General features: G+C 39.3%; 1 protein-coding gene across 1 annotated transcript in view; it reads left to right on the forward strand.

Annotated features, from left to right (window-relative positions):
- PTCD2 (pentatricopeptide repeat domain 2) overlaps positions 1-24,269 on the forward strand; it is a 399,909-nt gene that overhangs the window by 145,608 nt on the left and 230,032 nt on the right. The window contains exon 5 of the mRNA XM_044063933.1: positions 14,240-14,318. Within this exon, the coding sequence (XP_043919868.1) occupies positions 14,240-14,318 (79 nt within the window). The remainder of the gene's footprint in view (positions 1-14,239; positions 14,319-24,269) is intronic.

Below are 24,269 nucleotides of genomic sequence, written 5' to 3' on the forward strand. Positions count from 1 at the left end.
CTTTTTTTGAACATTACTATAAACCTCAGCAAATCATCATGGACTCCAGTCCAGACCCTAGACTTCATAGGAGCTTGGTTGAACATCATACAAATGGAGGTTTACCTCACTCTGGAAAGGGTACACAATATAAGACTTCATGTTTCTAACATTCTCCAGGCTCATCTTCCTCCAGTGGAGACTGTTCTGCAGGCTTTGGGTTCCATGGCAGCCACAATCAATCTTCTACCCTTTGCACCACTTCATATGCGAGTTCTTCAGTGGACATTAGCAGTTCATTGGTCCCTACTAGATCTACCCTTGTCCCAACCAGTCCAGATTTCCCAGGCTTGCAGAGAGTCTCTTTTCTGGTGGATTCTTTCCCCGGATCTTGTCAAAGGACATTCCTTTGTTCTGTCCTTTCCCACAACCACAGTGACCATGGATGCTTCCTAGCTAGGGTGGGTGGGCATTGCTTGGGAAGGACTGTCCAAGGCATGTGGTCCCCTTCCGAGACCAATTTGCATATCAGTGTCCTGGATATGAGGGCAGTTCTTCTAGCATTTCAGGCCCTTCATGCCCATCTTCCTCTAGGGACTATTGCTATTCAGTAAGACAACATGTCAGTAGTCTGGTATATCAACAAACAGGGTGTAAACAGATCTTTCCCCCTTTGTCGCGAGGTCATGAGAGTGTGGGAATGGGCAATTTCTGTTGGCTGCTTTCTGGTGGCAATGCACATTCCAGGAAGGTCCAACATTCTAGCGGACAGGCTCAGCAGGACTATTCTGATGCCTTACAAGTGGTCTCTGAATCCTTCAGTAGCAGAACCGGACTTCCTCAAGTGGGGTCAGTCTTGCTACGATATCTTCGCACCTCCTTCCAATGCGAAATGTAGCGAGTTCTTCGCTCTGAACCCCCGTCAGGGGGAAGCCCCCAGAGATGCCCTGGTTCATGCTTGGACTTCTTTATGCTTACCCTCCGTTACCTCTCATTCTGAAATTTCTTCAGAAAGCTCACAGGTTTGGGAGCACAGTAATTCTCATTCCACCATTCTGGCCTCGTCAAGTCCAATTTCCCTCCATTTGGTCTCACTTGGCAGTTCCACCATGGATCTTGGATCCGGTTCTGGATCACATTTCGCATCCCTCGGGGATTCCTCACCCAGACCTGGGCAGTCTGAAACTCACCGCTTGGCTGCTTCAGTTCCATTAATGATTAGAAGTCCTGGTTTATCCTCTCTGGTTAAAACCATTTTGCTGGCAGCTCACAACTCTTCCACCAGAATAATCTATCCTAGCAAGTGGAAACGGTTCTCAATATGGGCCTCTCAACTGGACCTAGATCCATTCATGGCGCCGGTTTTGGCTGTTCTGGAATTTCTAGCGGGTATCTTTTACCAGGGTGCTAGTTCCTCAACCGGTAAAGTCCAACTGGCTGCCATCTGTAACTTCCATGTGGGGAAAAACATGCCTGCCCTAGCTTCTTCCAGACTTTGCAAGACCTTCCGTAAAGGTACCTTCCTTTTAAGACCCTGATGAAAGATCCTACACCTCCGTGGGACCTCACCTTTGTACTTCAGACTCTAGTTTATCCTCCTTTTGAGCCTGCGGCATCAGTAGATTTACAATTCCTGTCTTGGAAAACTGCCTTTTTTGTAGCTATTACTTCTGCTAGGAGGGTATCGGAACTTCAAGCATTGCCCATCAAAGTTCCTTACATGTTTTTTTATAAGGACGGGGTTTCCCTGCGTACTAATCTTTCCTTTCTTCCCAAGGTGGCTTCAGAAGCCAATATCAATCTTCCTGTTTTCTTTCCAAATTTCCAAAATAGGGGCGAATACAAATTACACTTGCTGGATGTGCACAGACAACAGAGGTGTTATTTACACAGAACAAAATCCTTTCACAAATCTGACCAGTTGTTTGTATCCTATTCGAAACCTTTTCTGGGCAAGCCAATTTCTAAAGTGACCATTGCTTGCTGGATTTCCCAATGTATCGTTCAAGCATATTCTGATAGAGGCCTTTCCCCTCCAGGTCAGATAAAAGCCCACTCCACTAGGTCCATGGCTACCTCAGTGGCCTTTTGGTCTAGGGTGTTGTTGGATGATGCTTGTTCTACAGCTACTTGGTCCTCATCTCATGCCTTCATATCTCATTACAAATCGGACATTGTATCCAGGAGTAGGGCATCCTTTGGCTCTGCAGTGCTCCAGAATATCCGTCCATGAGGGCCTCCCAGATGTTGGTAGCTGGGGACTCTGTCCCACAGGTTGAAGACCAAATGAAATCAACTACTTTAGATAAAGAAGTTATGTACTCACCATAATGTTCCATCTGAGTCATCTGAGTAGTTGTACTTCATTTGTCTTCAACCATCCCCTCCCTCCTTCCACCTGATCTCGTCGCTATTATTCTAACCTTGTATTTGGGAGAGGAGCACTATTGTGGTTCTCCTGGTTATTGTTTGGCTTAGTTTTTGGAAGCATTAGTGGTAAGGTCTGATTGGGTTGGGCTTGTGTTTTCCTGAACAGCAAACTCGATCTGAGGGAAGGAAAGCGACAGGGGAGCATTATGGATAAGGGGAGGAGCTTGGAGCTCAGATTAGATGCTAGTGATGCGGCCGTCTCAGATCTGATTTGGATCCAAATACCCACAGGTTGAAGACAAATGAAGTACAACTACTCAGATGGAACGCTATGGTGAGTACATAACTCTTTTTTTAGAAAGTGCCAAACCAACAGACCTACCAACATAAGTTTTTCTAATGACAAGCTGAAGGTACTACTACTCAGTACTAGGAGTCTTGACAAGAAACTGTACTCCCTGGAAGCTTTCCTCACCCTGGAGAATGCTGATATCTGTGCAGTGACGGAGACATGGTTCAAAACTGCAGAAAGCACTTCAGCAGTGCAAGGCTATAATGCCTATCACACAATCAGACCACCCTCTGAAAAGGTAAAAATGAAAGGAGGAGGTGTTTCCATTTACAGAAAAACAATCACACTTCTAGATTGGTCAAGTAGGATGACTCGCTTGAGCTACTCCATGTCCAGGTGAATAGGCAAAATCCCCCATCATATCATTGCTAGCTACAGGTCCTCAAACATGAATCATGAAAACTACATTGCATACTTGAAGTTAATAGAATCATTTGCCATTCAGCTCAACATACCACTAATGGGTGATTTTAACTACGCCTGCATAAACTGGGAGACATGAGCAACCACTAACATGCTGGCTCAGGTTCCTGGAATTTGTCAGGGCAAATGCTCTGGAACAACTGGTCTCTACCCCCCCCCCCCCTGGACTCAAATATCCTTGACATAGTACTTACAAACATGGGGGAGTGTTGCCCCCCCCCCCCCGCATAATGACCCGATTAGTAAGATCGGATCATAAATTGGTCTCCTTTTAAATAAATATAATGGTAGAAACCCCATCAAGACCTAAAGAATTTTTCCAAGGCAAATTGCCTTCTATTAAGTGATAGCATAGGTAATTTTAAAGTTCCCCCAAGTCCATGCAGAAGTATACACGAAAGCCTCATTCAACCACTTAAACAACTACATAGAAACAGCAGTACTTGATCAAACCAAAATGAGGTCTAGCCAGAAAAACAAGTCACCCTGGAAAACCCCGGGCATAAATAGACCATACAACAGAAGGAAGAAATTTCTTTATAGAAGTAAGTGGGGAGAGTACAACAGAGGAAAAAAATCACTCATTATTCTCAACAGGCAAATCAGGAAACTAGTCAAGTCTTCAAAAGCTAAATAGGACACTAAAATAGCCTCGCAAGCAAAGGATAACCAATAAGTATTTTTTAATTATGTCCGAAATCTTAAGGGAAACTCTCAACAATGTTCTGAGTTGGCTGTAGACAGCATGACCTGTACTCAGCCAGAAGAAATAGCAAACCTGCTGGCCAATAAATTCAACTCAGATCTCACCCCCTCATCACCTTCAGTCACTCCCCATGAAGTACCCCCTACCAGTCCTTTGCCTGTACAAAAGAGCAGGTCACCACTGCACTCTGTAAAGTTAAAACATGGCATCAGTGGGCACTGTCAGAATCCCAGTATGCCTATTAAATAGCTTGAAATATCACCTAGTAGACCCACTTAGATCTCTGTTTAAACTTAGCCTGCAGACAGGCTTTGTCCCAGTAGAGTGGAGGACAGCAACAGCCATCCCTCAGCACAAGTAGGGCCCATCAACAGATCCAGGAAACTACCAACCCATAAGTCTGACTAGCCTCACATACAAGGCAATGAAAAGGATAATCACAGACACGATTAACAATGACATAAATAATATCCAGACTCCAGACCCAACCCAGTTTGGCTTTATCAGTGGCAGGTCCTGCCTGCTCAGTTTGGTGGACTTCTTTGAGAAGGTCGCCAGGCCCATGGATGAAAGTAAGACAGTGCATACCACCTACTTTGACCTGGCCAAAGCATTTGGCACAATACCCCACTTATGTATTAGAGATAAACTCACAAAATTGGGCATAAACCTCCACATGGCCTGGAATAGCAGCAGAAAAACAGACCAAGTATAGCAAATGTACCTGACAAAATTTCCTTTCTTTGTGCTTGTATCCAAGTGATGTAAACCTTATATCCAAACACCAGCGACTCTGTATTGTAAACCTCCACATGACCAAATGGATAGCCAAATGGCTCATGGATAGGAAACTTGTTAGAGTGGGGGAATCCACATCCAGCAAGAGGCCAGTCTCCAGTGAAGTACTGTAGGGCTCAGTGCTGGGGCCCATTCCTGTTTGGAATATACTTCTCAGATGTCAAGGCAAATGTAGATGACCTTTGGCTGACCAAGTTAGGTGATGACTGCAAGTTGGGAACAATCCTTGACTCCCCAAATGATGTTGGTGTCCTACAGAAAAGTCTGATGCAGACTAATGATTGGTGTCAGAGCATAGCCTCAAACTAAATGCAAAGAAGTGCATAATAATACCCTTTGGAAAATCAAATACTCCTGAAAATTACCCCAAGAGTGGACTCGGTGGTGAGAGATCTAGATGATAAGATAGTAAACTGAACTTGTCCATGGTGGTGAGGAAATCCTTCAGTGTGGCTGGAGGCTGAGCTTATAAGCAAGGGCATGGCATCCAGATCTAAGGATGTCATAATACCACTGTACTGTTCCCTCATAAGACCAGTAATAGAGTACAATCCACCCTATGGCAGCATATTCCTCGCCAGATACCTGCAGCAGTTGGGGCATCCTCAGAGGTTTCTCACCCAAAAAATACAGGCTATAACAACATGTCATGTGCAGACCAATTAAAAGCCTTATTACAGTATTCAGTTTCGTACCGATTAGTGAGGGGTGATCTGTGCCTGACCTACAAGGCTGTCTCTCACCCAGACCTGATGGAAATATTGCATATTCGCAAAAATAACAGCACGAGGGTTACCCACTCCAAAGATCTAAATCTGATCTGTGCCTTGAATAGATCATGCTGGAGAGACAGTTATGTGTCCCAGAGATTGCCCCTGGAATAGGTTTTCTATTCACATGACGCAGAGCCTTTCCCTGACCATCTTCGAGCACAGTCTGGACCAATGGATAGGAATTCACAAATTCATTCCTGGAGTGGTATGGACAGAGACAGTCTGTAAAAATTGTCAAAACTCCATTTTGTTATCTTTCCTCAGGGATAGAAGATTGGGTTGTTAGGGCTTTTGCGCTGTTAGCTTAGTAATCTTTTATGAACCTATAAGTAGTATACCACATTCCTTTTGGAAGCAGGAAGAGTTATATGCTTCTTGGTATTCAATTTTATGTACATTTGATTTCCAGAGTTTTGGCTGGGTGTGTCTACTTTTCAAGGGCATTTGTACTCTTTTTCAATGTCTGTAGGTTGAGAAATATGATGTAGAGAACTGAGGGAGTGGTTGGGGAATTGGGAATGGGAGGGGGAGCAAAGTGGACCTGAAATCAAGCTATGTCTGCACTCTGATCCTAAGAAAAGTAATGTTATAGATTTCCCTCTGGAGTATTTATGTTTTTCTGAGACTTTATCAAAGATGATAGAAGTTTTTAATGGGAATAGAATGAAATTCCTGTTGCACAGAAAATTTGTTATGATTTGTTACAGTTTGACATGCCTCTGTCTATGATTTATGTATTAAACGATACTGTGCAGCTTTTTTCTGCTCCAGTGGTGTTTTTGTACTATTTCTGCTGTTTTGCGTGCTTTAGAGAGTTTTTCTGTCTGCTATTAGTTTACCTGATGGTAAACCTCCTGCCTCCCAAGATACCTGACATGTTATAAGATACGTTATACAAGATACCTCCAAATCATAAGTATTTGTTTTCTGCAGCTAAAGCTATTCCCTCTGAGGAGGATTGGAATGCTTTTGACAAGTTGGGAAAGAAAGTGCATTCTTCTGTTACTTCAACTTTAAGAATTTTAAACTGTCAGGCTGATATGTTAAAGATTTTGCTTTTATCTTTTGATAACATGCAAAACATAATGGTTAACTTTCCTGTTCTGAAGTAAAATTCTTTGAATGATGCTGCTGACACTGCATCTGGAACTACGGCATCTGGCATAGTCATCAGAAGATCTTTCATTCTCAAAACCTTCCTGAGGATGTTAGGGCAGAAATTTTAAATTCTGCCTTAGAGAAGGAAGTTCTTTCTGGTCCTTCTGAAACTGAGTTGCTCAAAAATTGTGATGAAAGGGGAACCTATTTAAAGGAGTTACTCACAGTTTTGTATTTTGTATTTCCTTCCTCCTCATGTCCCTTTTCAATAAGTAATTCAAGCAGCAAGGTGCCATTAAACTAGATTTTAAATGTCAGTGCAAGAAGACTCCATAAAGAAAGGGAAAGCCTGAAAAAAATCAATGATAATACTCCCAGTCAGTACATCGTTTTGCCTGTTCAGGCTGCCATACCCTCCCACTTCGTTAATCTCTTCCACTCTGTGTCCTCATCTTTTCTAATGGCACCAGGTTGTATCAGACAAATGGGTCCTACGGGTAATTGTAGGAGGGATACACTTAGCAGTGAGAATCCATTCCTCCTTTCTAGTGGATTCCTCTGCGCAGTTGCCCAAGTTTCCCATTTTCCCTGCAATTTTAAACTGTATGCTTTTTTGGGAAGTGATAGAACCATTGTCTACCTGCCAGATGGGCAAAGGCTTATATTTAAGTATTTTTCATGTAGCAAAGAGGGAAGGAGAATGAAGCCTGTGCTAGATCGTTCCCTTCTAAATCTTTTCGTTAGGATCCAAACTTCAGAATGTTATCCCTTCAGCCCCTTTTGTTTCCACTTTCTTTGCTAGTTTTCATGGTAAAGCTAGACTTAAAGGATGTTTACCATCACGTCGGATTGGCAAGCAGATCAATCATTTCGTAAGATTTTTTTGTATGTGGCTCAGAGCATCTGTTTTTTGTTTTACCATTTGGATTTTTCTCTGTACCATGGGTATTTACAGTGTGTCTGGCTCCAGTAATCACTTATTGCAGATTTCAACACATTCACATCTTTCCATATTGTGATATTTGCCTTATCTTTGCAGTTTTTTTTTCTTCGAGTTGTCAAGAGTCTTTAACAACTGCTCAGAATCTTGTACCAGTCTGGGTTTTTCAGATCAACTTACTAAAGTCTCACATAAGTGTTTTCCTGGGATGTCTGTTAGATTCTTCTCTGGGAAGAGTTTTCTTCTCCAGATAAAGTAGAGTTGTTCCAGCTGTTCTTCCTGAGTATTTCTAGTCAAAAACAGATATCACCAAAGGAATTTCTCAGGATTTTGGGGTACATGGCATATATGATTCTAATGCTTCTCCTGTCCCAGAGTCCACGTGAGAAAATTCTAATGGTACCGCAGGTCAGTCTGGACTCGCTCTTTACCTTTTTTCTTTTCAGACCCTTTGTTTGGGATTTTGTATGGAGGGAGGTTCTGTGCTGGGTGCACAAGATGTCTGTCAGTCCATGTCTGCTGTTGTCCCTTCTGACTTCTCTCCAGTCATTAACTACAGATGCATCGTATATGGTATAGGGAGCAGTTTCCAAAGATGTGAAAGTGCACTGTCTGTGGACTGCCCACAGCAGACAGAACCATGCATGTCAGAGAGATGATGGCAGTGATAGGCACTTTAAAAACTTTCAGTCATCTGTGGTCCTCGGGATCTCTGCAAGCGTACATGGACAACACCACAATGATATGATACATAAACAAGAGGATACCTGATCTTAACTTATTTGCAGACTTGCTGTGATAGCTTGGAAAATGGCAACTCTGCTCACTATGATTCTTTAGGCTTCATACATTCTATCAGAGTAAACTCTAATTGCATGCAAACTAAGCAGGCCCAGGACAGACACTCGCAAATGGAAACTTCACCCTGGGGTCTTACAGGAATTGATCCAACTGTGGAGAACACATCATGCAGATCTGTCTGCTTCCTTTCAGAAGAGACAACTAAAGAGATTCTGCTCTAGTATTCCTTGCAAACAGGCATGGAAGACAGATACCATCTTATCCCTATGGAAGGTAATGATGTTCTTCATGTTTCACTGTTGCAGTCATTACATTTGGGTAATCTGCTGGCAGGTTGCCCTCAGTCGGCCTGATTAACAAAGTCTTGGGTCCTGTGTCGGTTGCTGTCCCTTCTTCCATGACGTCAGGTTGTCAGGGGTATAAAACATGCAGCTGACGCCATTACATCAGTCTTTCTTGCCACGTGGTGCCTGAAGCAGAAGCAGTTTGCAAGTGCCGGTCAGCCGACCCCTGAAATTTCCGTTTTTGAGTTTCAGAACCGAAGTCTTCATCTAAAAGCTAAGTACCCCGTTGGGGAAACTTTTTCTTGCTCCTTACCAATGTCAGTAACAGTTAATAACTGTATTACTTGTGGGAAACAAATACCTCATAATTTTTCATGTTTTCATTTGTACTATATTCCTTGCCTAGGCCCTGACCACGATGTACTTTGCTGTCGGTTTTGTGCTTATTTAATCAGCGCACTATCCATCGTCGGTACATTTTTGCTTCTAAATATTTGGTTTAATTATCCAGAAAATGACGTTGGTTAGCCATCCTACTACCGGAATACCGAAAAAATGCAAAGAAAAAGAGACAGGCCGTTGAGGTCCAAAACTGCCGATGAAGCTTCTCCTAAGCTAGTCACTAGTTTACCGGTACTCAGGTGCTTTCGCAGCCCCTGATACCTGCTACTTCTGATTCGCAGGCCTCTACTGAGACCCATTCAGAGTCCGGTATACCGCAAGATACTTCACCTATGGAACCCGCAGATGTCTCTACCTTGGATGGGTCCGGAGCCGCTGTGCAAGCACCAGCTTCTGAGGGTGTATTCAGACCTACAGACTTGCATATTAAACCGACTCCACCTTCAATACTACGGCCTAAATCTCAGTCTGTGTAAAAAAAACTATGCCTAGGCCACATGTTCAGGCCCCTATGCCTTAAAAACAAATGATCAAAATGGCTGAAGATTTAATTACTCTAATCAGGGGTAGTCAAACCCCCCCCCTTTCTAAGAGGCCTAGGGCTGAACTTGACTATGAATCTTCTGAACAGGACTCGGTTTCTTCTGACTCTTCTAATGAACTGGATTTGTTCATACCTACTTATGAGGACTCTGATGCAGAGGATTCCATTCCCTCTGCTTCTCCCCCTGAGGATTTTCCTTTTGGGGAAACTTTACATACCTTAAGGGAGCATTTCCACTGGGAAAGTCAGGATTTTTCTGAATCCAAAAAGAGGCTTAGGGATTTCCTTCTTCTTCCTCCTCAGCATAGGCCTTTGGCTATACCTCCTGTACTAGACATTGTTGATGATGTATTTTTGGAATCCAGTATGACCCTATTCCCTGCCTCTGGCCCCTTGTAAACCAGACAGATACTTAACTGAGATGCTTCACAAGGGCCTGTCTTTTTCTTCCATAAAAATCCATGCCTCAGCCATTAAAGCTCATTACAACACAGACCCCCCCTCTTCTCTCATCCTCTGCTAAAGCAGTATCTCAGAGGGGCCAAAAACTTGAGACCACTCAAGAGAGCACCAACCCCTGCCTGGGACCTTAAATTTGTATTGGAGAAACTCACTCTACCTCCTTTCGAGCCAGCTGCTATTGCAGAGTTAAAATTTATTTCCTGGAAAACAGCTTTCCTTTTAGCAATCACTTCAGCTAGAAGGATTTCTGAATTACAGGCCCTTATGGCAGTAGAGACTTTCATTATCTTTCATGCGGACAGGGTGTCACTCAGGACCAATCCATCCTTCATGCCCAATGTAGTATCCAGTGTGGCTCTTAATCAGTCTGTTCATTTGCCAACTTTCTTTCCCAATCCACAGAACAAGGGGGAGTGGATTCTGCATTCATTGGATGTACACAGACAACTTAGATTTTACTTGGACAGGACTAAATCTCGAAGAAAATCTGAACAACTGCTGGTAGCATTTGCTGCAGGGGCAGAGGGGAAGGCTATTTCAAAGCAAACCATTTCAAAATGGATAAGCCATTGTATTCATTTCTGCTATAAGCACCATGGAAAACCTATTCCCCAGGGGATCAGATCTCATTCCACCAGGGCTGCATCTACTTCTTCAGCCTTTCTCAGAGTTGTTCCTACCAGGAATATTCTAGAAGCTGCTACCTGGAGTTCAGTTCATACTTTCACCAAGTATTATCACTTACCAATTTTCTCTAAATCCAGAGCTGGCTTTGCCACTGCTGTTTTGCATGGCCTTATAGCCGGTCCTAATGCTGTATAAATGCATCCTCCCAACCATAGCTTTGGGAATCTACCCAAATGTAATGAATGCAACAGTGAAACAGGAAGAACATAGTACAGTTGTGTACATGTACCATAAATGTAGATGTTCGAGTGTATTCACTGTTGCAGTCCTGGTTACCCTCCCTCCAGCCCCCTGTTTTTCTCTTGCTATACCTCTACTTTCTTTTACTATACTTTAAAGCCTTTTTGGTGTATTTGCTTTTGTTTGGAAGTATATTTTTGTGTTTTAAATTACTTGTATATTTTGCTCCCCATTTGGGGGGCACATGACATCTGGGGCAAGAAAAACTGATGTAATGGCATCAGCTGCATGTTTTATACCCCTGATGACCTGAAGAAGGGTCAGCAACTGACGCAGGACCCAAGACTTTGTTAATCAGACCGACTGAGGGCTACTGCAAGCAGATAACCCAAATGTAATGACTGCAACAGTGAATACACTCGAACATCTACATTTATGGTAAGTGTACACAACTGTACTTTGTATAGTTATCCCTTTGAACATTAAAAGGTTAAATTGACAGTTAAATTCTGTAAATCACCAGTTAGTTTCCTTAGATTAACAGGTTCTTTTTAGGTGATCTCATTTCTCAAATTGCATACTATTACAATGCAATACACCACCCTTTTACCTCTTTTTGATTTCATCATTAATCTGGTGAATATTTGCCCAAGATGGTTGATTTGGGATTATTTTATTTTTTGGGTTGGTGAAAAATTTAATGAATTTGCTACATTTTGGAGAGTTTTACCTTCACTTTTGTTACTGCTGCTACTCATATTCAAGGACTCTCACTGTACTTGGTCTTTTAGTTTGGTATTATTGTCACGTCCCCAGTAGTGTAACCAGTCCTTTACTGAGATCATAGCAAGCTTGGGCTCCTACCAGTCTGGCCACCTGATATTGAGCTGGTTCTTTTCAGGCATTTGCAGATGAACATTGTTGGTAATGTTATTCCTCTAATGAGCCAGTGCTTGAAGAGATTAGTGATAATAGCAGCTAGTGAATCTGTATTATCAACTAGTGGCAAGTATCAGGTAGACATTGTGTATATGCCCAAGGCCTTTAATATTGTGTAGAGTATGGTCTGACTGAACTTTATGAGCTGCATAGACGTGGATAGTGGTTAAAGTTCAAATGGGGGAGGACATTCCTGTTGGATGACCGAGTAGAATTAGATGCACATTATGTTGCATATCAAGAAGGCACTGTTCTTGTCTGTCAAGATCTCTGCTGCATCTTAAGGTCCGACTGTATTCTTTTGGGTAGTATAAGGGTAGGCTGCACAGTTAGATCTTACCTTACATGAGACTTGTTATACCTGTTGTTGTAAGTATGCTGCACTGTTTTTGTGATTAAAGTTGCCAAGATCATGCAGGTCTTCCTTCTTGATGTGCTTGTACTGCTATGCAATGGCCTTATTTAGATAATTCTGACTTTTACTAGGCAGGATTTAGTTACACTGACTGTGAGGAATTCATGAATCTGGCTTCATCTGTGCAAGCTACCTGATGTGGGCTGGACATGGGACCTTTTTAACTAATTAAATCTGCTTCAAGTTTCTGTTTTCAGTGTTTTCTGGTTTGTCTGGTCCTTTGCGTGAATAGGCCCTTTTCTACTATTCTGAAAGAGGTTATCATTGCCTTAATTCTCTAGAAGCCTTATTTGGATCTGGGCATCTTGAAAAATTAGATCCAGCCTCTAACCTGCTGTTTATTAGTACGGTTATTGAGGGCATACAGATATCCTGTTTGACATCCCGTGACCTATTCTTTTCTCTTTTCAGTCTAGTTTTAAATAAAAGGACAGCACTGAGACTGCCTTTACTAGCTTTGTTACTGATCTCATTTGCTGAGAAGTCATTTGTACATTCTATCCTGGTCCTGCCTAATCTCTCTGCAGCTTTTGAAATTGCAGATCATGGAATCCTGATCATTTGTTATCAAACTTACTTGGACTTTTCTTGGTCAAATACTTTGCCTGTTACCTTTTAGGTCACTGTTAGCTGCTGGAGAAATTAATTCAGAAACTACTATCTACTGACTTGTAGAGTTCCTCAGATTTGATTGTAGCACCATTATCTGTGGTGGATGTGTTGCAGCTTTTTGGGGGGGAGGTATTTGTGCTAAAGATATCGGGTACCAATGTTATGCTGATGACAGTTTTGCTTCTGTTATTCTTATGTTCATTTTTAAGATTTTGCTACCTTAGAAGACTGCTCAAATTCCATCCTTCTGTAGAGGACTGTTGGCTGACTTGAATTTGGACTTAAACTGACAAAGACTGAGGTGACGTTGACAACCATTTATCCTTTACATGTTCTGTTTCTTCTGTCCTTATCTGAATTTACATCATCTGTGAGAGACCTGGCATAATTCTTGATGGTAGTTATGTTGCTTAATAGCCAGGTGTTAGAAATAGTTAAAACATCCAGAATGTTTGGTTTCCTTTAATCATCTTGTGGACCTTACAGCAGTGATGCATGCTGTTATGCCCTCCTCCTTAAGCTACTAAAGTGTTCTTTACTTCAGACATATGAATAGTGGCATGGTGCAACTTCAGGTACAGACTTGTGTGGACAGTCTTTATATGAAGTTTCTTTCTCTAGCCATTTCATCTGTGGACTGACTGCTAGATCAGTTTTTATGCTCTTGCTGCTAATTTTCAGTGCCCTACATGTTCTGGGTCTTGTCTGTTTACAGCAGAGTTTGTTTAGATCTTCACAGAGATTCTGCTTTTAGTTGACATTGATTGGATTCAAGTTCTTTCCTATCACTTTAATTTCTGATACTCTTGTTATACTGTTTAGTGATGGAGAAAGCCAGAATATATCCCAGCTAAACTTTTTAATCTGTTGTGTTTTATGTTTTATTTTCACTGCTGTGGGACTCACATTAGCAGTTCTTGCACTTGCAGTAAGGAGCCCATTGCCATGTTTGTATGGTGTCTCTATTTTAAAAAAGCAAAGGGCAACATTATCATTAGGTGCATTGCTGTTTCTGGTGTCTGTGCCTGTGTGTGCCTGTGTGTGTGTCTCTGTGTGTGTCTCTGTGTCTCTGTGTGTGTGTCTCTGTGTGTGTCTCTGTGTGTGTGTGTGTGTGTGTGTGTGTGTGTGTGTGTGTGTGTGTGTGTGTGTGTGTGTGTGTGTGTGTGTTATAGTATATATTAAACATGGATGATTCCAGAAGTGTTGAAATCCCACTGGCACTTGAATTTGGCAGTGATTCTAAATGCTTCTGGATCTACTTGCCACATTTTATGTAGAGAGTGTAAAGTCTTTCTTCCATAATTTTTACTGAATGTAGGTGATTTTCTGTTTTATTATTTTTTACAGTTTGAATGATTTTGTATATAATGTTTGATTTGTATTTTACATGTAATTCAGAAAAGAATTCCTGGAATGTGTTAGCTTTTCCTTGTCTGCCTTCTAACTCTTGCTTTTTTTTTTATAAATTCCATAGCCTCTCCGAGGGTTCTTTTCTGACTCTACATCATTTAATATCACAATGGACATGTTGTTTGTGAAAGGGCAGTATAACAGTAAGTATGTTGTAATTGGTTGCCACTATCCCTTGTCTGGTGTCGTGATCCTCTTAAGTAAAAAAGGGTCATTTTTTTCATGCTATCTGTTTCATTACATTTGTTGAGTGGGAATGTCCCCTCACCATTTCTCAAACAGTGAATTTATTTTTTTAATTAGCACATGTTGTCTGTGCATGTCCAATGTTAAGCTGAGTCATGGGAAAAAGCTTTGGCAACATTAAACTATGAAACATCAGTAGATGTGAAGAACATGCTTGAGACCTTATATAACAACATGCAGTATGATTTGGAGCATTTTGAACTAAGACAGTATACATTCTTTAAATACAGGAAATACTAATTTGATACAGTACTGATGGTGAAGGTTACTGGAGGGCCTAGAAAATTTATTTATTTATCTATTTATTCTTTGTTGACTGGGCTAGTCTTTTCAGGGGCGACCCCAGGTATTATTTATGCTACTAGGGGAAATTTAGCCAGGGCATCAGGAAACTGCTCCTTTTGGTTAGCATACAGGGCCGCTATTGCAGGTGACACTTCCTGCTTCTGGTCCAAGTGCTAAGGCATCTCAGAGACATGGGGAGAGAGAATGGAATGTATTGCGAGTGGAGACAAAGCGTATTCGTGCAGGAGAAGCGAATCATAAAATGTGGACAGAGGAAAGGAGGTGCGGAGCTGAAAGGTGATGGAAGGGTAGATGTGCATAGTGGAGAATGCAGAAGGAGGAGTGGAATGCCAAGCGCAGTTGAAGGCAGTCAAGCCTTCACAACAGCATGATATATTATATGGGAGAGAGGCTGTACCGATATTGGATTCGGAAGACATCTTTAAACAAAATCCTCTTAGAGAAGAAGATTCAACACAAACCTGGGTTGTTACAACCCTCCAGTCAGGAAGGTTGCGGGATGTTTACTTAAAAGCGATGGTAGCCCAGAGTGAACCACAGAGCAGGATAGCAGGTTTGTAGTTTGAAATTATTGAAAAGATACAAGAAGAGGAAGTGGTAAGAGATCATATGTGCAGAAGGCAAAAGGAGAGAAATGAGTGGAGGAAGTAAAAAAAGATAGCGAGGAAGAAATTTGTGATAAAGTTAAGTAGCAAAGAAGAAAAGGGCTATAAAGTATGAAGTTTGGGACACTGTGATCGTCCTTCCGCCAAAGAGGTAAGAGCTTTTAGTCACATTAATATAGAGAAGTACTGTGGCGTTTTGTTTGAGACTGGACAGTATATGGAAACATTTTTAGAACACTATGAACTTAAAAAAAAAAGACTGTAATCCTTGGAACTCTTATGTGGTGCAAGTAGTTCATAGAGAAACTAAAAAATAATTTTTGTACAATTTCGAATGGAAGTTGGAAAGAAGTGTTAAAGGACTATTTAAAGACTTTATGTAAAAAGTTATGGACACAACAAAAATATATGACAATAGAGGTTTATGGACTGACTGTTGGTAATATGGAGTAATTTTAAAAATGGAAAATGAAAAAAGTTTTATGCTTATTCCAAGTGTGATAAATGTAGGTGGAAATGGAGGTTTTGTGAAATATAGAGGGCAACCGAAAACGTGCGTTTTTGTGGAAAGAATGACTGTTTGATTAGTAATTTTATTCGAAGATGTTTTATCTCTGGTAAGCCAGTGCCTGAAGCTAAGAAATGTGATATGATATGCCAGAAATATGGACAAACTGGGCATGTATGGGTAGATTGTGAAAAAAACATAGAAGTTATTGAACAAGAACAGGTACAGGAATCAGTACGTGATATTGAAAGTACTATAGAAAAGGAACATGAAGAAGAGATTACTATACGAGAAAGTAATAAAGGAATCTCAGGGATAATTGGCTAGGCTTAAAATAGCTCACAAGGGCAGTTAGCTTAGTACAAAATAGTGTCCAAAAAATGAAGGTGAGGAAATGGTACAAGATACAAGTGAAAGAGGAATATGTAAACTGGCAAGTTGTGAGGGGAAAAAGAATTCTATAGGGAAAATGGTGAAAGAGAGAAAAGGGAAGCTTAAAAGTGTAATTGTGAAAGAAAATAAAAAAGGCAAAGGATAGATGTGGAAGGGAAATATTATCTTACTTTAAAAGGAGGCTGAAAATTTTAGCAATAAATGTTAATAGTATAAAGAATATTAAAACAAGAATAGGCATGTTAGATTGGTGTGCTTTAATTGGTATGCATATAATTATATTGGAAGACATGAGTATTGACAGAAGAAGTGATACAAACAGAAAAACTATTGGATGGAAATATTATTTGGAATATGGGAAAATATACGTTTTCAGGAATAGGCGTGTTATGTCAGGAAACAATAAAAGTGTTGGATATTACTGAGATGGCCTCTGTTTACCCAAGCCATTAATCAAGTAGCCTGAGCCCTCGCCACTGACACTGGTAAGAGACGGTCATTAAAAACAGTAATGGATTTACATAGTATTTCAAATGCAGCTCTCTGCATCAAGCACAGTTTCCCCCAGGAGCACACATGGAAACCTGCTCCAGGCCTGGGATTGGACACTGTCTCTTGAGGTCATAAACAAGACTCACTTTGGAGCATTCTGTCCCAGTTCCAAGTAGCTGACACACCCACACCTGGGTATCTGATTTTCAGACACACACAGTCCTGGGAAAGGCTGGCACAGATCTACTAGCTTTACCCCTTCTACCCAGACTATATGGTAACCTTGCTGCCACCAGTCAACCACTGTCAGGCTCTTACAAGGCTATTCAGTTATACTGAGTAAAATCAATACTAGTGTAAATGGTAGTGTAACCAAAGCAGCCAGGTTTTTCAGAGAGGCCAAGACGTCACTAAAATAAGCACAAATACTCTCAAGATGTTGGTATTCTCTAAAACAACAGCCACAATACAAATATTTAATAATAAATAGTAAAATAAAAAACATGGGAATGCTAAATATTGTATCGAAGTACAGTAAAAATCAGAGTTTCAATCACAGAAGAAATAAAAATAACTCAGTTGGACAGATTCAAACAGATGCAGGAAAAACACTAATTAATCTCACTGTATTTCCTTACTGTCCAAAGAATAACTGTTCCTTAGCTAACTTAATTAATACAGCAAGGCAAGATAGGATGCTGAGATGCTTACTTCCAGAAGGCAAGGCGATGAGCTTCCAGCTAACTGAACTCAACTCGGCTAACTGAACTGTGATAACTGTCATCGGGTTCCAAAGAAAACAAAGCAAAACAAGCTGCTGTGTGAGTTCCATCCTCTGTGCTGGTTATAGAATGGCATCAAATTTGATCACTTGACTCTGGTACAATACACATTCAGAGCTTTGCTAAGATTTGTTGCAGTATTTGAAAATTGTAGAACAACTTCAAAAACCTCTACTCCTGTCTTTCAGAATTCTTTGTGTAAACATAAACATTTAATCAGTTATAATAACGTTGTTGATAAATTTTTAACACAAGCATTTGCACACGCCGGTGTGATAGTCAAATGACACAAAATTATTTACAAAACTCCAGGTAACTATGCCGGCATATGCTACACATGCACTGCCCTATTCTCCCTGGCATAGATGGCAAGACCTCACATTATCACAATTACAGTAGTAGAATTGAGAAGATTAACCGTGATAGATTTAAGGTAGAATAAAAGATGTGTATAGATTTATTGCAATATATGCATATATTGCAAAGAGGGAAAGAGAAATAATGTTTAAAAAAAGTCTAGATTCCATAGGAGTAAATATGGAAATAATATTAGTAGGGGACTTGTGATTTTAAGAAAATGGAAGAAGGGGGAAGTAATGTTAAGGGTGTATATGAGATAATGAAAAGTAGAATGTTTTATATATATATATATATATATATATATATATATATATATATATATATATATATATATATATATATATATATGAGACAGACTTATAAATTATATAAAAACAAAAACTGATTATTTTTTATCAGACAGTTTAAAAACTGTACAAGGAGGAGTAAAGGTAACAGTTTTTTTAGATTATTTAGCTATATGGGTAGACGTACAGGAGAAGAAAGGATATATAAAACTAGATAAAGGTATTAATAGGTTAAATGAAAAATATTTAGATGAGGAAGGCAGAAAAAAGATTAATAAATTATGGAAAATCTTCTAGATATGAGATATTTTTATGAAAACTGAATCAGTTGGTAGATACGCTTTAAGGAAAAGTAAAGTATTTTTTGGAATGTCAAGTTGTAAGAAGGCTAGAGAGACTAAATTGAGTCAGAAATTATTTAGACAAGTGATGAGAAATAGTGCAGTTTTTTATGAAAAGAAGAAGAGAATGTATGAAATGAATCAGAGAAAATTAGGAATATGTAATATAAACAAAGCTATTTCTTACAAGGAAAAAAGGAAGACATAGCTCCATATCTGAATAAAATAGTAAAAGAGAATCAGAGTATATTAAGGGAAATGAAGAACAATGAAGGAGAAAGAGTGGCTATGCAAGTATGCAAGATAAAATACTTGAGGTAATAAGGAAGCATGTAGAGAACATGCTAGTAAAAAAAGAGAGAGAGATACAAAAAGACAAAAATGAAAAGTTAAAAATTGAGTAAGGAGGATTGTAAGAGTTTAGAAAAAAAGGAAGTATAAAATAATTTAATGGAATTTTAAAGGAACTTGACATGGAGAAAGTTAGTGGAATGTATGACATATACTGTATGTATAATAATATGGAAAATGGCAAAAAAGTGTATTTTGTGGAAGTACTGCATGAATGGTTATAGGACTGGTAGAAAAAGAAGTATGTACCAGGATTATGAAATTTGTACAGAAAAAAAGGAGAAAAGATGTTATAAGAAATTAGAGAACAATGGTGTTGAGTACCACAGGTTATAAGATTTATGAGAATAATAGGTAAACGATTAGCAAATAAAGTAGATAAGTTGCTTGAATATGCAATTTTAGGTAAGAAAGGGAAAGGAAGTTAGGACCTATTATGGATAATAAAAGAAGTAGTAGATGACATTATAAAAAGAAAAGTGGATACTGAAGTTTGGTAGGAGATGTGAGTAAGTCATTTGATAGAATACAGTATGAACGTTTATGGAATATATTAAGGGATTATAACACAAGTGAAAAGATGATAAAATAATTGCCAATTTATTTGAAAAATGTGAGTAATATTAAATGGCTGGTTAAGTGAATAAATAAACATGCAGTGTGGATTAAGGCAAAGATGTCATGCAACTAGCATTTAATGTACTTTAGTTATGAATGTGGTTGTCAGTAAATTAATAAAGTGTTAAAAATTGCAGGTTATAAGATAACAGAAGAAATACAAATTCCAATAATTCTTGAATATGCAGATGATATAGTCTTAGTTACTAAGAATAAGGAGTGGATAGAAGAAGGAATTAGAGAGCTAAATAGATATTTAACGATACTTGGTTTATGTTTAAATAAAAACAAAAGCAAAGGGTTTGGGTTTAGGGGAAATATCAAAGGTATTCAGTTTAAAGATGCAGTTATAGATATATTGGGAACAGTATTTCGGTCAGGTGAGCATAAAGAGAAACTGTGGGAGAAAGACATTCAGAAGATGTGTAGGCTATGGAAGTGTTTATAATGAATACAGTTCTTTTAGGCAAATTGGCTTATTTAGCAAGTGTATGTACATGATCCCATCGAGGTATGAGAAAGAGATAATGTCTATTGTATTTTCCTTTATATGAGGATCAAAGCTGAATCCAGTTAGAAGAGGGATTCTGTATGTTAAGGAAGAGGAAGGGGGATTAGGGGTAATTAATATGATTGTCTATGCAGCTTCTTTGAATCTTTATAGAGCATCGGTAGGATTAAAAAAAGATAATAGGAATTTAATAGAACTTTTATATTGAAAGTTAAATATTTTTTAAGTTTTTTTGTGAAAGAATAGAGTTAGGGAAAATATGGAAAATCTTGTGAATTAACATATAAAAGCGTACCAAAACATCATTCTTTTATGGAAATTGGATACAGGTAATGTGAAAAAAATGGGAAAGAATGGTATTTGAATATAATGAATAAACATTTCACATGGAAGCATTTAGAGAATGAAAAAATATATATTAAAATAAGATTTGCATGATGTAAGAAAAATATGAATGCAAAGATTTTTCTGTGGAGACTGACAAAAGGTAAATTGCCTCTTAAGCTAACAAACCCTTTAAAATAATACAAGAAGTACTGTGCAATTACTGTGGAATGGTAGAAACGATGGAACATGCGTTTTGGAGTGAAAAAAGTTATGAGAAAAATATGTGAAAAGATGTTGAAAAGGTTGACGATTTAAATATGAATACGTCTAACTATGGGTATTATGGTAACAAAAAATAAGATTATGAAAATCGATAAATATTCTATATCTTATGGACAATATGGAATGAGCAACTTAGAGTGAAGTTTAATGGAAATGGATATTATCTGAGATTTTGAAGAAGATACATTTTTGGCTGTGGAAAAAAAGGTTGGAGGAGAAATGATTAAAGCATAAAGAACTGTACTGTATTTTACATAAAAGTGTAAATAATTGTATAGAAGTTGTGATAATCAGTAAAGAATCCCTACTTTTTTTTGATAGGCACCATGACGTATTTTACATCCATTTGAGCTGCCACCAGCTTAAGTTGATGAGGCCTCAGTTTAATGTCTCATCCAAAGGATGGCATACTCAGGAGTGCAGCACCCCTTTATGCTGCACTGCAGTTTCAGTAATTGATCCATCTGGTGTGGGAATAGAACTCGCATTCTTCTGCACCAAAGATGAGTATGCTACCTGTTGCGAAAATGAGACTTGTGCATAAGCTTCAGATGACAGCAACTGGATAGAAGTGCCCTAATACATAGTTATAGCAAGTAGTGGACTGGATCCATGTCGTACCAGGTTTGTTCAGTCTTGCTTGGATGTTTTGGGTCCAGTTCTGCATCTGATTGTTTCATTATCTCTTGTGATTGATGTTTTCCCTGTAAATTTAAAAGAGGTTTCAGTAGTATGTTTTTGGATAACAACAATGTGGACAATTAAAAAAATGTATATATTCTGCTCTTCATTAATAAGGTCATTGACAAAGTAGTCTAAGAGCGGCTACAGTGGATATAAAAAGTTTACACACCCCTGTTAAAATGACAGGTTTTTGTGATATAAAACATGAGACCACAGTAAATCATTTCAAAACTTTTCCCACCTTTAATGTGATCTATACCCTGTACAACTCAATTGAAAAACAAAAAATCTGTTAAGAGAAAAAAATATAAAAACGTACAATACACTGGTTGCATAAGTGTGCACACCCTTAAACTAATACTTTGTTGAAGCACCTTTTGATTTCATTACAGCATTCAGTCTTTTTGGGTACACACCTGCCATCAATTAAAGAGACTCTGATTAACCCCAAATAAAATTTCCTGGCTGAATCCTGGAATTGGCTGAGGGCTCAAGGGGTGTGACTGACTGATTCACTTTGTTTATGGGCAGCAAGTAATGCTTGTGTTGACTGCAGGTCTGCAGCAGTGTTTCCCCAGCTCCTCCAGGTAAAGCACTTTTAGTTTTACCTGCTAAAGCACTTTTAACTTTAGCTCAAATGACCATTCCATTTTTTACGGTCTAGATGTTTTATTTGCTGATGATGATATAAAAACAGGACCGTTCAGACGTGGACTGTTATGTGCGAATATGTTGAATTTTACTTGGAAGGTAAAGCACTTTTAACTTTAGCTGCAATGTTCTTTTGGAAGGTAAAGCACTTTTAACTTTTAACTGCAATGTTCTTTCCGGTCCAGATAGTTGATTGAATTTTACTTTGAGTAATGGGACCGTTCCATTCTTGCATGCAATTGCCGATAAACATTTGAATTACTTTCCGTTGCTGCATGTGAAGTACTCTGTGTAAGCACCTGAAAGTTGAATTACTTTCCATTTTTTATTTAGTGTTGGAATTATTGCTTACTTGGAATAACAGGGCCGTTCAGTTCTCGTGCACAGTTGCCGATAAGCATTTTAATTACTTTCCGTTACTGCATTTGAAGTACTCTTTGTAAGCACTTGAAAGTTGAATTACTTTCCATTTTTTATTTAGTGTTGCAATTAGGAATTATTGCTGCATTTGAAGGTAGGGGGGATGTGTAAGCATTGGAATTACTGCTGCATCAGTGTGTAAGCATTGGAATTATTGCTGCTGCATTTGAAGGTGAGGGGGTGTAAGCATTGGAATTATTGCTACATCATTGTTTATTTGGGAGTGTGTGTAAGCATTGGAATTATTGCTGCATCATTTTTTTATTTGGGGGGTGTAAGCATTGGAATTAGTGCTGCATCAGTTTTTGTGTGCGTGTCTGTCTGTGTGTCTGTGCGTCTGTGTCTGTGTGTGTGTCTGTGTCTGTGGCGTGTCTGTGTGTGTGTGTGTTAGGTATACCTGGTGGTTAGGGTTACTCAGGCTCAAACCCTGTACCTTGGGTACAAGAGCCTGAGTTCTCTACCCATACCATCACTTCTGATTGAAGGAGTTATAGCTCTCAGCTGTACACATTTTCACAGAATGTCTGGAATGTTTGCCTCAAACTTTTGGTATGTACCTCTTAAAATTTGGATGGTGCACTTGTTAGTGTTGTCGCCTCATGACAAGAGGTTCTCTGATTCGATTCTTGGCTGAAGTGCCTTCTGTGTGGAAGCCTGCATGTCCTCCCTGCGTTTGTGTGGGTTTCCTCCCACGATACAGACATGCATCTGGACCATTTCTCCCCGGGCCTCTGCTGAAAATTGGCTTTGTTCCCAGTTGGACTTTCCCGGTAAACACGTTAAATAAAAATAAAATAAAATTTGTGGTTTTCTGGCAAATCAGTGAGAACTGAATTCACTAAATAGTGACAGCCATTTATGTTTCGGTCTTCCTATCCTTCAGGAAACACATTGTAACACAACTTTTTATTCTATCAACTTTCTAAGATTATACAAACAATGGTTAAAATGTGTCCCCTGTTTTGCCCCCCCCATAAATTTTGGCTTCTTCCTGATTTCTTGTGCTACACAGTTCTTCAGGGAAGGAGAAGTGTAGTGCTGCTTTTGCAGAACGCTGCTGTGGGTTCTACTCCCACAGTATGTAGATGGATTGCTGATACTGTACTGTGTTGTACTTTTAAAGGGGGTGGATGCTGCAGTCCTGAAAATATCCTCCTTTGGCGGAGATGCCTACTAACTATGAACCTGTTATCAGTTTGCCATCCATTCCCTATTGAAATATTACTAACCTATCTTTTTTTTTTTTTTAATGTAATGTAGACAATTTATTCTTCAAGGGCAACGGGCACTTTACTTTTAAATGAACAATGAAATATAAAGTTGTTTGCTAGCAACAACCTCTTCATTAGTTACAGATCTCTTTAATGTGGAATTATTTAAATGACTTTTACTTCTGCAGGGATTGTGCATATTTACTGATACTGGTAGATTGTAGAAGTTTGAGTAGACTTTTATGATGGAACAGTTTTCAATTGGGCAGTTTTATCATTATTGGTTCATACATTTTGTTTCATTGCGTACTGGAAAAATGTTCAAAACAATAAATTTAAAACACGGTCTAACAAGTGTGCTGCATTATACAAGGAATATAATTTAATACAGTCAGGACGGTGTATCAAAGAACAGTTTCACTGTTGCAGTCATCACACTTGGGTTATCTGCCTGCAGGTAGCCCTCAGTCGGCCCGAATTCCAGAGACTTAGTATTTCTGTGTCGGTTGCTGTCGCTCCAGGACTGACGTCAGGTCGTCAGGGGTATAAAAACAGGCAGCCGACACCATTACATCAGTCTTTCTTGCCGAAGAGCCCGAAGAAGAAGCAGTTCACACAAGTGCCGGTTGGCCGCTACCCGAGTTTTTGTTTCCGAATTGAATTATCCTGAAGTCTTCTAAAGCTAAGTACCCCATTGGGGATCCTTTTTCTTGCTCTAA

This window comes from Protopterus annectens, chromosome 2.part2, assembly GCF_019279795.1.
Source record: "Protopterus annectens isolate FY-2018-M chromosome 2.part2, PAN1.0, whole genome shotgun sequence".
Classification (NCBI taxonomy): Eukaryota; Metazoa; Chordata; order Ceratodontiformes; family Protopteridae; genus Protopterus; species Protopterus annectens.